Below are 13,033 nucleotides of genomic sequence, written 5' to 3' on the forward strand. Positions count from 1 at the left end.
TGTTAACGAGAAAAGTCATAAATGACACTGACAACTCTCTATTTTAACGGTGCCACCTACTCAGAGTGTTTTATTATGCTAATACTTAGCCTATAACTGATTTAAACCCGTTTGGGCGTCTTTTAGCGAGCCAAAACGTACGTCGTCACAAAAAGTGTTTTTATTATGCCAATTAGGCTACTTAGCCTATAGATAAATTCATATGCTGAAGCGATAACTGATTTTAACCCGTTTTTTTTTTTTTTTTGCGAGCCAAAACGTAACTTTACGTCATCACAAAAAGTGTTTTTATTATGCTAATACTTACCTATACGTTCATATACTGGAAGTGATAACTGATTTAAACCCTTGTTTGGGGGTCTTTTTAGCGAGCCAAACGTACGTCGTCACAAAAACTACACTTCCCATAATGGCGAGGGTGTTGCTTAGCTGGAAAGGACGACTAAAGTCTAACCCTTCTTCAACAATTTGGGTCGTCACATTTGTTAAGGCCTGTTGAAAATAATTATTTTGATCTATGCATTATTTGGTCAGTAATAATATTTGAATTATTCAAAACAATTATCAAATCATTCGTTTGTTAGAACGGTTCTTTACCTTGCTCCTCATTTACACCGTTTTTCTTTCTTTGATATAAAATAGCCTAAGTTGTAGCCTATAAGTTGTTTACATTATATATATTATGCCTATACTAGTTCATATATATTATATGTGCCGTCCTTACAATTTAAAAAAATGCAACAAACTATAATCTACTAACACGTTAAGCGTTTTACTTCAATATGGAAATATATGAATATAATCTTACAATCGTGTTTCCATAAGTAAAAATCGTATATGTGAGCATTAATAAATAAATTATTATTGTTAGTTCGTTGACGGGGCCGTCGGTAGCATTCAACGTTTTTTGTATTGCTTTATGTATGGCAAGATGGTAACCTAGTGTAAGGTCATGGTTGGCCACTTTATTTTTCACTACTCTGCGAAAACAACCTGTGAAATACATTTCTCCAGCATGTATTGAAGAAGCCCAGCTTAACTATTTTCTGTTCTGTCAGGTGACTGTGTGTTTAACCTCCACTCAGGATGGACGAAAACACTTTAAAACTCCTGGCGAAACTCACTCAGGAGGGACAGTTAAGCGCTCTGGATAAACGGATAACATTAGGTGGCTCGGCGGTGGCTCAGACTGTCAGCAGCAAACACTTCGGTCGGTCAGGGGACACCCTGCTGCACTACGCTGCCAGAAAGGGACACCTGGACATTGTGGAATATCTAATAAAGCAGGTAGGCATGGATGTGGAGGTGTACAACAACGACTACAAGAGGCCGCTGCACGAAGCTGCGTCTATGAGCCACCAGGCTTGTGTTAGCTACCTGCTCCGGGAAGGAGCCAAGGTGGACAGTCTGAAGAAAGCTGACTGGTAAGAAAAAAAAACGTGTTATCCCTAACGAAATTACTAAAAACTTACTAAATACAGAAATATTGCGGTGCCTTTGGCTTTAAAAAGGAACTATCGGCGGTTGCATTACAGCTCCCTTCGATAGCTCAGTTGGTAGAGCGGAGGACTGTAGAGGCATAATGCTGAAATCCTTAGGTCGCTGGTTCGAATCCGGCTCGAAGGAGCACTGTTTTTTATTTTATTTATTTAGTGAGTAGAGCGGTTAGAAAACAGTTATTTTGCGAAACTCTTGTCAAACATACAAAGGACATACTTATAAAGAGACAAAGAAAAAGCAGCAGCAGCCGGGTAATAGATAACCATTATCCCACTTTTTGCCTCTCACGGTTACATTCGACGCGTCTATTTGACAGATAACAAAAACAAAAGCCCAAACTATCTGTTTGGTATTTTCAGAGATTCAAACACTTTCCTGTCCATTTACATCGAACTCTATTCCTTGCACTGCACAATAGTTATAAACCATTTTCACAGGTCTAATTTCTCTGTCCAAACAAGGTGATCGCTGTACAATGACTCAACAAAACACAATGGAAAATTAAACTAAAACTTTTAATATCAGGCACATATTTGTTTTTTTCAAATTTTTTTTGTATTTGGATATGTTATAATATATTTCTTGTGTTGTAAAAAATGAGAAAGAACAGTTTAATCTTCATACATAATGGACACAAACTGGGTCTAATCACTTATTATTAGAGTTCATGCACTATTTAATTATATCAGAATTTAAAAACTGTGAAGGTAAAGATTTTAAAATGCTATATATACACCTCATGAAAGTCACAAAAAAGTGATCATTTACAGTTTATTTGATGGTTCTAGTCTAATAGTTTAAGTTTAATTCAAGATTTTTTGATAAATCACTGAACTATTTACACATTTGATGATAATTTCTTTTATTTGCACATATTGTTCCCCTGATTGAATGTTTTGTTAAAAAATGTTTCCCTTCATTTTATACATTTACTATTAGGGCCGACGATATGAGGAAAATATCTCATTGCGATTATTTTGACTGATATTGCGATATGAGTCACGATTTTGGAGGGAATGATCATTTTTGTATCATTCAAATTTTCATTGAAAGTGATTTAAATAATGAGGATCTGTACCAAACAAAGATTTTTTTCTTTAGTCTGTAGGATAGGATTTGCATGTCTCTGCAGCACCACAGTACTTAAAGCTATAGTGCGTAGTTTCTGTCGCCCCCATGAGGAATTCTGAGTAATGACAACAATTCTGGCGGTGCATCCACGTGATACAAGCCTTCCGTGATCTTGCTTCACATGATGGACTCTTCAGAAGAGGTCATTATCTTCACTTCAGTTTCTGCGCAAAAGTCACTGAACGACACCAATTTCTAAACATAGCCATGCTGAGAAACACAGAGAGAGTTGTGTGGAGCCGATAGACTAAAATAGCTTTGTAGCAACACATTTGGCAATTTGAAAATTGCTATAGTCCATATTGCGATTTCGATAAAATCGCAATTAATTGTGCAGCACTATTTACTATATCCCCCAAAAAACTGTCTTTAAAAAAATCAGCACTGTTTATTAGCATGTAAGCCTGTAATGTGACTGCCAACTTCAGTAGATTTGACTGTTTGATTGTGATGCCTGTTCTCTGTCAGGACTCCCCTGATGATGGCCTGCACCCGGAGAAACCTGGCCGTGATCCAGGAGCTGCTGCGCCACGGCGCCGACCCTGCACTGAGAAACAAAGACGGCTGGAACTCCTTCCACATTGCCTGCAGGGAGGGCGATCCCCTGGTCATACAGCACATGCTTCTTGTCGCGCCGGATGTCTGGAAGACGGAGAGCAAGACGCGCAGGACACCACTACACACTGCAGGTAAAGCGTCCTCAGATTTCCCTTTCCAGCGAGTGGCTACCGTTAGGGAAGAACTCATTTCACTTACGTGTAGGAGGTTGGGGAGACCTTGACCTTTTTTAAATGGAGTCTGGTGGGTTTAGCGCTAGCGGCCTCAGAGCTGTTTCTGGTTAAACAGAAAGGTCTCAAAGAGGTTTTAAAGGTCTATCTCTGAAGGGATCCTTTCCATAATGTTGTCAGACACTTAGAATATTAATCTGAGCCTGTCGGTGGCAAAATGAGCACTTTTGTGAAGGTAAATACAAGCTGCACAATTGCCCTGTTAACTTACATTGTAGCTTGTTTCACCGCTGCCGACTGCAGCGATCTCGCTTAATACTGGACCAATGTCAAAGATTGTTGTTCCCATCAGTCACTTAGACACAAAAACATAGGAACATAGGGTCCAGGTTGAAAAAAAAAGGTAGTTCCCCTGTAATGAACACTCAATTGAGGAGACAATTAAGCAGGCAGTACAGTTTAACCAAGCTGGAGGCATTAAGTTTAGCTGAACCTTTTAAGGTAAACAAAGATATTGCAGGCGCCTAAACACAGATGCTAAAGCCTAGTTCAGCCCATCTCTCTCTCTGTGAAGTATGCTAAAGTGTGGCAGGCCCACCGACCTCCAAAAGGAGACAGTCCTGAGACCAAACATTCCCTTATCATACCGCTGTCTATGTAGACTCCTTCAATCCGTAGAGAGACAAACATAATTATACATGAACAGGTTTGGTTATCAGAGACTGGCCGAATATTCTCGTCCCCTGACCTGTGGCCTATGCATGACCGGATGTTGTCCCTTTGTCTCATCATACCACAAGATGGTGTTTCTGGAAATTCCACCACAGCTACACCTGGCATACACGAAAAAAAAGTCCTGACTTCAGGCTGGTTTATCTTCTCTCTAAGTGTTTGGTATTCTCCTGTGGCCAAATCTCCAAGTGTGTGTGTGTGTGGTGATTACATAAGTAGTATCTGTTTTTTCCTATTATTTGGAGGACCTTTTGCATTTATTGTCATATAATAACTAATACTCTCTCTGTTGCTATCACCCAGCGATGCACGGCTGTGAGGAGGTTGTTCGGATCTTGCTGGAGAGGTAGGTTGGAATTTTGTATGGGGGGAAAACGTCCCTTTAAAACAAATCACATGTTTCAGCCAGCTGTGAAAAGACACAATGCCATTAGTGACATTTGCTGTGTGCATCCCCAGACCCTTTCCTTAGGATGTGTGGCTCAAAATGCCCTGAAATAAAAATGCTCTAAATTAATAAATACACCTGGATAAGACTCACAAGTATGACCATTATCGTGACCCAGAGGTTTACGGTTCAATCCCTGGTTTGGCAAAAATAAATCCGGGTGGGGAACAGTGATAGGCTGTTTTAGCCTTTAAGGTTGCTATGACCAATTTGTTAGCAAACTGTTCCCCATTTACACAACCAACAGATAAGGAGCGACATTAGCATTCATTTGGAGTTGTTGTTTTTTTTGGACACTTGACAATTGCAAGTGTAATATTCACTCCTCTAACCTCTCCTCTTCAGTTGCTAAATACTAGTCTCGAACTTTGTCCACCTGCTGCCTGGTGCTGGGCAGGTAGATGACAGTGGGTTTATCACAGCTTTTTCATTCGTGATCCATTGTTAATATAAAAATGTTGATTTTAGCCACTTTAAGGGGGGAAAGTATGCAAATACAAAGCATGTGACAAACAATTACAATTACAAGTACACGGTCCTCTTACTCTACATTTTGGAGCTTTTAGCCACATTTAGCCACACTTAATTTTTTTGTCAAAGTGCTTTTTTTTTCCAAGAACAATAATCCCCCATTAAAGTGATTAATCGGCATCATATACAATGAATGATTCTGATGGTTACACTTCGGTTTGTAGATTTTTAAGCATCTTCAGTTTTTTTGCCATTGACAATTTTCACACTCTTAGGCTAGATAGATAGATAGATAGATAGATAGATAGATAGATAGATAGATAGATAGATTGATCCAAAAAATGGGAAATTACAGTGTTACAGCAGCAAAAAATCAGACACACAGCACACATACAGAATATACATGAACTAATAGGATACAATATACATGAAATAATAATAGGATAGAATACAAGAACAAATATTTAACATATATACAAGTTGGGAATAAAAAAAGTACAATTGCTTAACTAGTATTGATAAAGATGTAGATAAACCTATTGTGCAAGTTGCACTTAGTGCAGTTGTGATGTCTATGAGTCTTATCTCACACTCAGTGATGAAGTGTTAAAAAGTTGAATTGGTTGTGGTAGGAATGATTTCTTGTAGTGGTCAGTGCGACATCGAAGCTGTCGGAGCCTCTTAGAGAAGGTGCTCCTCTGTTGGACCAGTGTGGGGGGGTGGAGAGGGTGGTCGGGGTTGTCCATGATAGATAACAGTTTGTTCAGTGACCTCCTCATCACCACAGCTACATTTCCATTGCTACGTTTTGAAAAACTGATATCTTTTGCTATATTTACACCTTGCATTCCCACTGCTGTGGCGTTTCAGAGCCCCTAAACCGGAGAAACCCTTCTGACCTTGTTTTGGTTTGGAATCTGCGGGGTTGTGTTGCAGTCTCAACGGCCGCAAACGGAGACCTTTGACAACGCCAACAGGAACGCCAATGTTTCACAGCTAAAAACACTTGTTTGCACAGAGTTTGCTTTTGGCTCAAAACCCTGCTTAAAAAACAAAACGTAGCAATGTAAATGTAGCCTTAATTTTATATGTTTCGGGATAAATTATAGCTCCATACTTTTTGAGGTTGATGGTGATGATTTGCTGCTAACAGCTAAACTTGTCCGTTGACTCTCACCTTCACCGCTCTTCTTCCAGATGTGGCTACACCCCCGACAGCGCTGACAGCTGTGGAGTCACTGCTTTCATGGACGCTGTCAGGAACGGACACATTTCTGTGGCCAGGCTGCTTTTAGAGAAGCATCAGGTAGAACAAGGCAGTTCAGTCAGTCAGGTTCAGTAATTCTTCAGCGTCTGTAAGAAATTGAGATATTTGTGTACTGACACACTGTGTGACTTGTGTGTGCTGTAGGCGTCTCCCACAGCAGCGGACATACTTGGGGCTCAGGCGGTGCACCAGGTGGCTGTCACCGGCCAGGAGGAGGCGCTGCGGTATCTGGTGCGGGACCTGAATGTAGACGTCAATCAAAGAGCAACTGGCATCCAGCTCACTGCCCTGCATTACGCTGCAAAGGTTAGATCATGGATTCCTAACCAGCGGTACTTTACATTAGGGCAAGGCCGCCCAATTTGGGGCCCGCGGGCCAAGTTTGGCCCCTGCTCCCTTTTGTTTAAGCCCTCCATGTCATAGGACATGCTCATTTGTATTTGTATTTATTATAAGGATCCCCATTAGCTGACGCCTAGATGACCAGCTAGTCTTCCTGGGGTCCAAAACAACATTTAATCAGAAAATATTAAAACATTTCATTACATATACTAAAAAGAAAAGAAATTAAACAAAAAATATATATATGTAACAATATCTGCTTACAAAACTAAATAACAGAAGAAAAATTATAATTAAAATTATATGAAAACAATAATAAACAGAATAGAGAAAAATCTTGAAAACAAAGTTATATATTACAGTATATTACATGGTTAACATTAAGATAGATCACTTCATCGACATTTTTTCACCACCCAATCAGTCAGTCAGAAAGGTCATGATAAATAATTTAAATGAAGGTAAGATTTGACTTTCTTTTTAAAATATACCTTTCCTGTAATAAAACGAATGTTACTTGGAATTTTATTCCACAAAGAACTTGCTCTATAAATGAAAGTTTTGTTCAAGTTATTAGATTTTGGCAAAGGTAAAGTCAAAGTCAGGTAAAGCCCCCTACTGGCACCTCTTGTTAGGTATCTTAATAGGTATGGATATCTGAACTGTAAGTTATGCTATCAAAGATAAATGATGGTGTCTGAGTTTAAATAACAGAGTGCAACAAAGTAAGCACATGCTTATCTCCTCTTAACTAGAAAATGCTGTAAAATCCTAACCATAATGAATTTGTGCAACTAAAAAGTACTTAATCTGAGCTTGATTAATTTGATGAGCGGGTCCTTTTCCCCCCCCCCCCCCCCCCTTACTGGTAAAAATCACTGAGCACCTCTGCCTTAGGGGGGGTCATTCTACAGTTGCTTGGGGGTATGTAGAAAGATTGTGGAATAGCTCACTTAAAGGTATAGTGGAGGATTATCCAGAATTTTAGAAAAGAACCGCCCTCTCCACTTTTTGAAAAAATGCACATGCGCAACACTCTACCTGCTCCCGAGAGGGAACGCCTATTAAACGTGTGCACGAGAGTGCACCGTTTACAAGTTGCTGTCGGCATGGCTCATACAAGCCTACTTTCAGAAAGGAGATTTGCACTTTTTCACAAATTGAGATGTTTACAGTGTGTGCGCGGTGCGTGACTTGTGCCAGGGCTAGCATCGCTAATCATAGCTTACATCAACTTTTACTAGCAGTGATATAAAATTGATTTCTCCAAATAGCATGCCAAACTTTACCTGTTGAGTAGAAACTTCGCGACTGAGGCATCAGTGGGAAGCCCAACCTGTGCTTTTAGCGCACGCCAGTGTGGGAAATATTATCCCAAAAACACTCTGGTCTTGTTTCTTTCTTCAGAGGCCTTTCTCTTGTCATACAATTCGTAGACACCTTTTCTCTTGCGACCCTCAGACATTTTGAAAAAACACGCTGAGAACAGCGAGCTTCAATGAATGGCTGAAACCGTAGCTCACTACCTATGCTCACCACACATATACACCTGAAAGTGCGCATGCGCAGATAGCGAAAACTACCTAGGGACGAGCACGTACGACGGCCTTACGTAAACATATCACCAGAATGATTGACAACTAGGAGGACCAATAGTCCTCCATAAGAAAATCCTCCATAATACCTTTTAACTTTAAAAAAAAGTGGAAATACAATTTAAATCAAAGATACTTCCACACATTGAGTCAGCTGTAACACCTGAAAACCAAATGTTAAGAATGCATGAAAACTAGTTAGCAGGCGAGCAGAGAAGTTGAAATAGATCAAATATATAGTTATATACTTTGCGATTATAAACCAGCTCTTTGTCATTTTAGCGTGTCATCCGGCAGATATCGGCAGAACTCAGCTCCGCAGAGAGCAGTGCCACGGAGGGAAGCCAACACACTGTTCATCTGCACACATTGCCCACACTAAGATGACACAGAGCTGGATTTAAAATTGGCAAAATATCTCTTTAACTTTATCTCTTTAAGACATGTCATAGGTGTCGTTTGTACAGGGAAGACACAGAAGGGGCAGTAGTGAGATGACGGTATGGAAATATATTTACAAAGCTACTAACACACCTTGTAATTTACAGTGTGCAAACAAACCGTCCTTCCTCATTTCAATCTGTGTTTTTTTTTTTTTAGGAGGGCCATACGTCCACTATAAAAACACTGCTGGAGTTGGGGGCAGATCTTCATGTTCGGGACAAAAAGGGAAGAACTGGTAAGCCATTTATCACACTCCATGTTTTCACTTCAGCTGCGGTGGTGAGCTTGTGAAATATCGTTGTTTTTAACACACTTAAAGCCCCTGAAAATGTGGTTTCAAATCTTAAGCACTGTATCTCTCTATACCATTAATATTCATGGCACTATTACAGATGTAGCTCTTTTTTAAATCCAAACTCCAAACTTATTTATTTAGAATGGCTTTTAATACATAGTAGCACTGTGACACTTTCCCTTTCTTCCTCCTGTTTTTATGTAACCTTTTCTGATTTGACTGTATTCTATGTTTTATTCTTTTTTATCGTATGTTATCTTCTTTTATTCTTGATCCTTGTTGTAAAGAACTTTGGATACCTGTTGGTTGCTGTATAGCGCTATATATAAATAAATGTTGATCGATTGATGGCTAAATAAGCAACGATAAAAGTTCAAGTTTAGTGTAAGTAATGACAACAAAACTGTCGGTGCGTCCACATGATACAAGCCTTCTGTTGCTAGTAGCCAAGGAGGACACGGAGGATTAAAAAAACATGATGGACTCTTTAGAAGAGGTCATTATCTTCACTCGAGTTTCTGCGCAAAAGTCGTCGGACGCCACAATCTCCTGAACATAGTCCTACTGAGAAATCCAGAGAGAGTTGTGTGGAGCTGATAGTCTTAATTAGCTTTGGAGCAACTCATTTGGCAATGGCTTGAATGTAACGGACGTTCATTAATATCAAAAGGTTATGCACTAAAGCTTTAAGTATGATTTACCTCAATTAGTCTGCTTCATCAGGACTGTGTGGGTGTGGTGAGTTAGATTTGATTGACAGTGCTCAAAACATAAGCAAACAATCACCTTAGACTTGTTCCAGATGAACTGCACCTCGCCTGTGAAGTGAACGAGAGCAGGCGACGGCAGCTGGGGGCGTTGAAATAAAGCTGCGGTAAAGTCGGACAGTTTCCAGCAGCCTTCACTCTGAACAGGAAGTCACAGAAACACTCACATCCTTTATGGCTCCGATTCTGATTTATTAAAATGTTATCAGACCCATATATCAGCTCGTACACAGTCTCCAGTTGGTAATATTAAGACAGAGTAGCTGTCTAAATGCTCTACATGCGTTCTGTTGCTGATGTTACTAAACAACAGACTGTAGATAATCTGTAATCTGAACAGATTTAGTCTCTCTGATTTCTAAACATAACTATCAGCCACACAACATGGGTTCTGTACAGAATAAGCCTTTAAATCAGACAAATAGAGATTAAAATCCCTCCAATTAAATTTTATTTATAGTATCAAATCATATCAAGAGTTATCTCTAGACACTTTCCAGATAGAGTAGGTCTAGACCACACTATAATTTACAAAGACCCAGTAATTCCTCCAAGAGCAAGCATTTAGTGCAACAGTGGCGAGGAAAAAGGTTGAGTCGATTCTGAACCATTCAGCTGTTAGATCAGCTGAAAGCCAGGCGTTTCCCATCATGCCCTGGGTCTTGCCGTCGGTGAACTGCGGCTGCCTTGATCTCGTGAGGTTATCGATGCCCACGAGTGCATGACGTCAGAGCAAGGCAGGATCAAGTCGGACACAAATCTATCCGGCATGCATTGGGTGGCGGTCGCCCGTGATGGATTCTGCTCAGGCCTGGCTCATCTCCAACGAGCCTTTTTTCACTCAGATGTTGCTGACATCATTTTTCTCCAGCTTAGTCCTACCCACTCAAAACCACTCAAAAAAGGCCTGACAGAAAAGTCTCATTTTAAATAAACCAAAGGTGTTGTAACTTTAAGTAACTGAAGCAGAAAATGATATGTTTGTGTAGGACCATATCCCCTTAGAAAGAAGCTGATTGAGAAAATAGATTTGCAGGGCCTTTAATACAACAAAACATGCCTTTTTTTAGCATAAGGTTGTGATAACTTGAGTTAAAGATTTGAAGATACTGGGTCCTTTTCTAAATTACTCTCAGTTAATTTTAGGGCACTTTGAAAATAATATAGATAAATAATCCATCTCTGTGAACATATCATCACCATTTTGTCAATGGTTATAGTTATGGTATCATTTTGAAGCTCATGTGGTAATGTGTTAGTGAAAAAGCTGTGCTGCCCCAAAATCTAATCCAGAAGAAAGTATGAATAGATGTGGAGGCTATGAAAAAGATTTCTCAAGTTTTGGATGTAGAAACTTTCCAGCAGCACTATAATATACTCTGACCAAATAAATATAAGCCAAATGATGCACTATATGGACCAGGAAAAGAGTTGCTTATACAGTAGTGACAGTGACAGCAAATGGGGATCCACATGAAATAAAATACTGTTAGAAAATGAAACCAAAGGCTGCCTGGGAGGTTGAAAACAATCTGAAAACTTAAGGTATGCTTTGTCTAAAACATGCAAATATACCAGTATGGGCCCTTACCACTAGTGCTGGGCAATATATCGATATTGTATCGATATATGCGGATGGATATCGTCTTAAATTTTGGATATCGTTATATCATAATATAACAAAAGTGTTGTCTTTTCCTATTTTTCAGAATCCGAATCAGAAAATGTTTAATTGCCACAATAAGTTACACTTATGTGGAACTTGCTTTGGTGAAAGAGGCATACATGAACAAACATTAATATGAAATAAACAATAAATGCAGAAAAACAAATATATACATACAAAATTGACTGTTGCATAAGAAAAAAAGACGGCTGAATGGGTTGAGTGCCGTTTTAAAGGCTGCATTACAGTAAAGTGATGTCATTTTCTGAACTTACCAGACTATTCTAGCTGTTCTAGTTTTTGCCTTTTTGATTTTCTCCATATTGCCCAGCCCTACTTACCACCCTCTTATGTTCTCTTCTCTTCCCAGCTCTCCATATGGCCTGCATCGGGCAGCATGCAGACGCCGCCGGGACACTCCTGCAGCTCGGACTCAAAGACTCCGAGGATGCGTGTGGCACAACAGCACGGCAGCATGCCAGGAAACCAGACGTAGTGCGAGTGTTTGAATGTGGCTTACAGGACCCATTATAAACGATACCTTAGTTATACAGAACACAGATTTAGGTATATAACATTCATATAAGTAAAGAAAAGAACCTGAAACAAGTAAAGTCAAACAGTTTAGGTTGTGAAGATTAGCATACATCTTTACTTGCACTGTGTTGTGTAGTGGACACATGACTTTAAATAAAGTCTGTCTTTAGTCTCTTATGTTTACATCAGACCTAGTTTATATATCGACGACGTTTCACTTCCGAGATTGTTCAGGTGCTGCCGGAAATTTCGCCGGATGTCCGTCACCTTCCTCTTTCTTTGTGTTGGTATTCTAACCTCCGGTGGATTTGTGAGGACTATGGTTAACTGCTCCTCAGATCTCTGCAGGGTAAATCCAGACAGCTAGCTAGACTATCTGTCCAGTCTGAGTTTTCTGTTGCACGACTAAAACTACTTTTGACTACTTTTTATGTACACGTTCCACCAAAACAAGTTCCTTCCGGAGGCTGTTTTGCAGAGGCACCGTGGCTCCGTCCGGCGATGCCCAAGACGATTGTGATTGGTTTAAAGAAATGCCAAAAAACCAGAGCACGTTTTTTTCTCCCGTCCGGGAATGCTGCGTGGACTAGCCAGGCCCTCCTCCGCAGCGCTGTGGAGGAAGGTCTGGCAATGCGAGACTACGTCATACCTGTATTTGATGCTAAAGACTTGGATTAGACTGCAATAACTTGAAAAGTGTTTCCAAAATACAGTAATTCAAAAAGGCCATAATGGTGTTTGTACCAAAAGGCCAGCCACCCTGCTGCATGTGAGCAAGTATCTTGTTGAGACAGTGCTGTGCAGTGAGGTTTAGACTTGACTGGACATGCTGAAGCTCACCTGCCTTTGTGTGATTTTGTCATATTATCTCACATCTCTAGCTTGCCAGCACAGTTGCTGGGATGTCAGACACAAAACAAAACCTAAGCTTTAAACAACAGCAACCTCCTCTGAGAAAGCCATAGTCTTTTTGGCTGACTGGTGTGTATTATTTTGTATAAAAGTACTGTTTATAAAAACGATGTATGAAATACATGCACTAGGTGTAGTTGTAAGCTCCTGAATGAGGTTAGATGTTCACCTTTTTTTAAAATGCTTTGTTGAATACTA

The 13,033-nt window shown here is 39.9% G+C and overlaps 1 protein-coding gene and 1 non-coding gene across 2 annotated transcripts; both read left to right on the forward strand.

The window, feature by feature from the left end:
• The first annotated feature begins 948 nt into the window (after positions 1-948).
• Positions 949-12,100, forward strand: ankrd16 (ankyrin repeat domain 16). The gene is made up of 7 exons (XM_039791740.1): positions 949-1,424; positions 3,100-3,320; positions 4,395-4,437; positions 6,208-6,316; positions 6,422-6,583; positions 8,815-8,893; positions 11,757-12,100. Exons 1-7 carry the CDS (start codon positions 1,087-1,089, stop codon positions 11,918-11,920), a joined length of 1,116 nt encoding a protein of 371 aa, XP_039647674.1. The 5' UTR covers positions 949-1,086; the 3' UTR covers positions 11,921-12,100.
• trnay-gua lies at positions 1,539-1,626 on the forward strand. Its single transcript is given in 2 exon segments — positions 1,539-1,575; positions 1,591-1,626. It is a non-coding gene; the product is annotated as a tRNA-Tyr (tRNA).
• Positions 12,101-13,033: the final 933 nt, after the last annotated feature.

The sequence above is a fragment of the Perca fluviatilis genome, chromosome 23 (genome assembly GCF_010015445.1).
Source record: "Perca fluviatilis chromosome 23, GENO_Pfluv_1.0, whole genome shotgun sequence".
Classification (NCBI taxonomy): domain Eukaryota; kingdom Metazoa; phylum Chordata; class Actinopteri; order Perciformes; family Percidae; genus Perca; species Perca fluviatilis.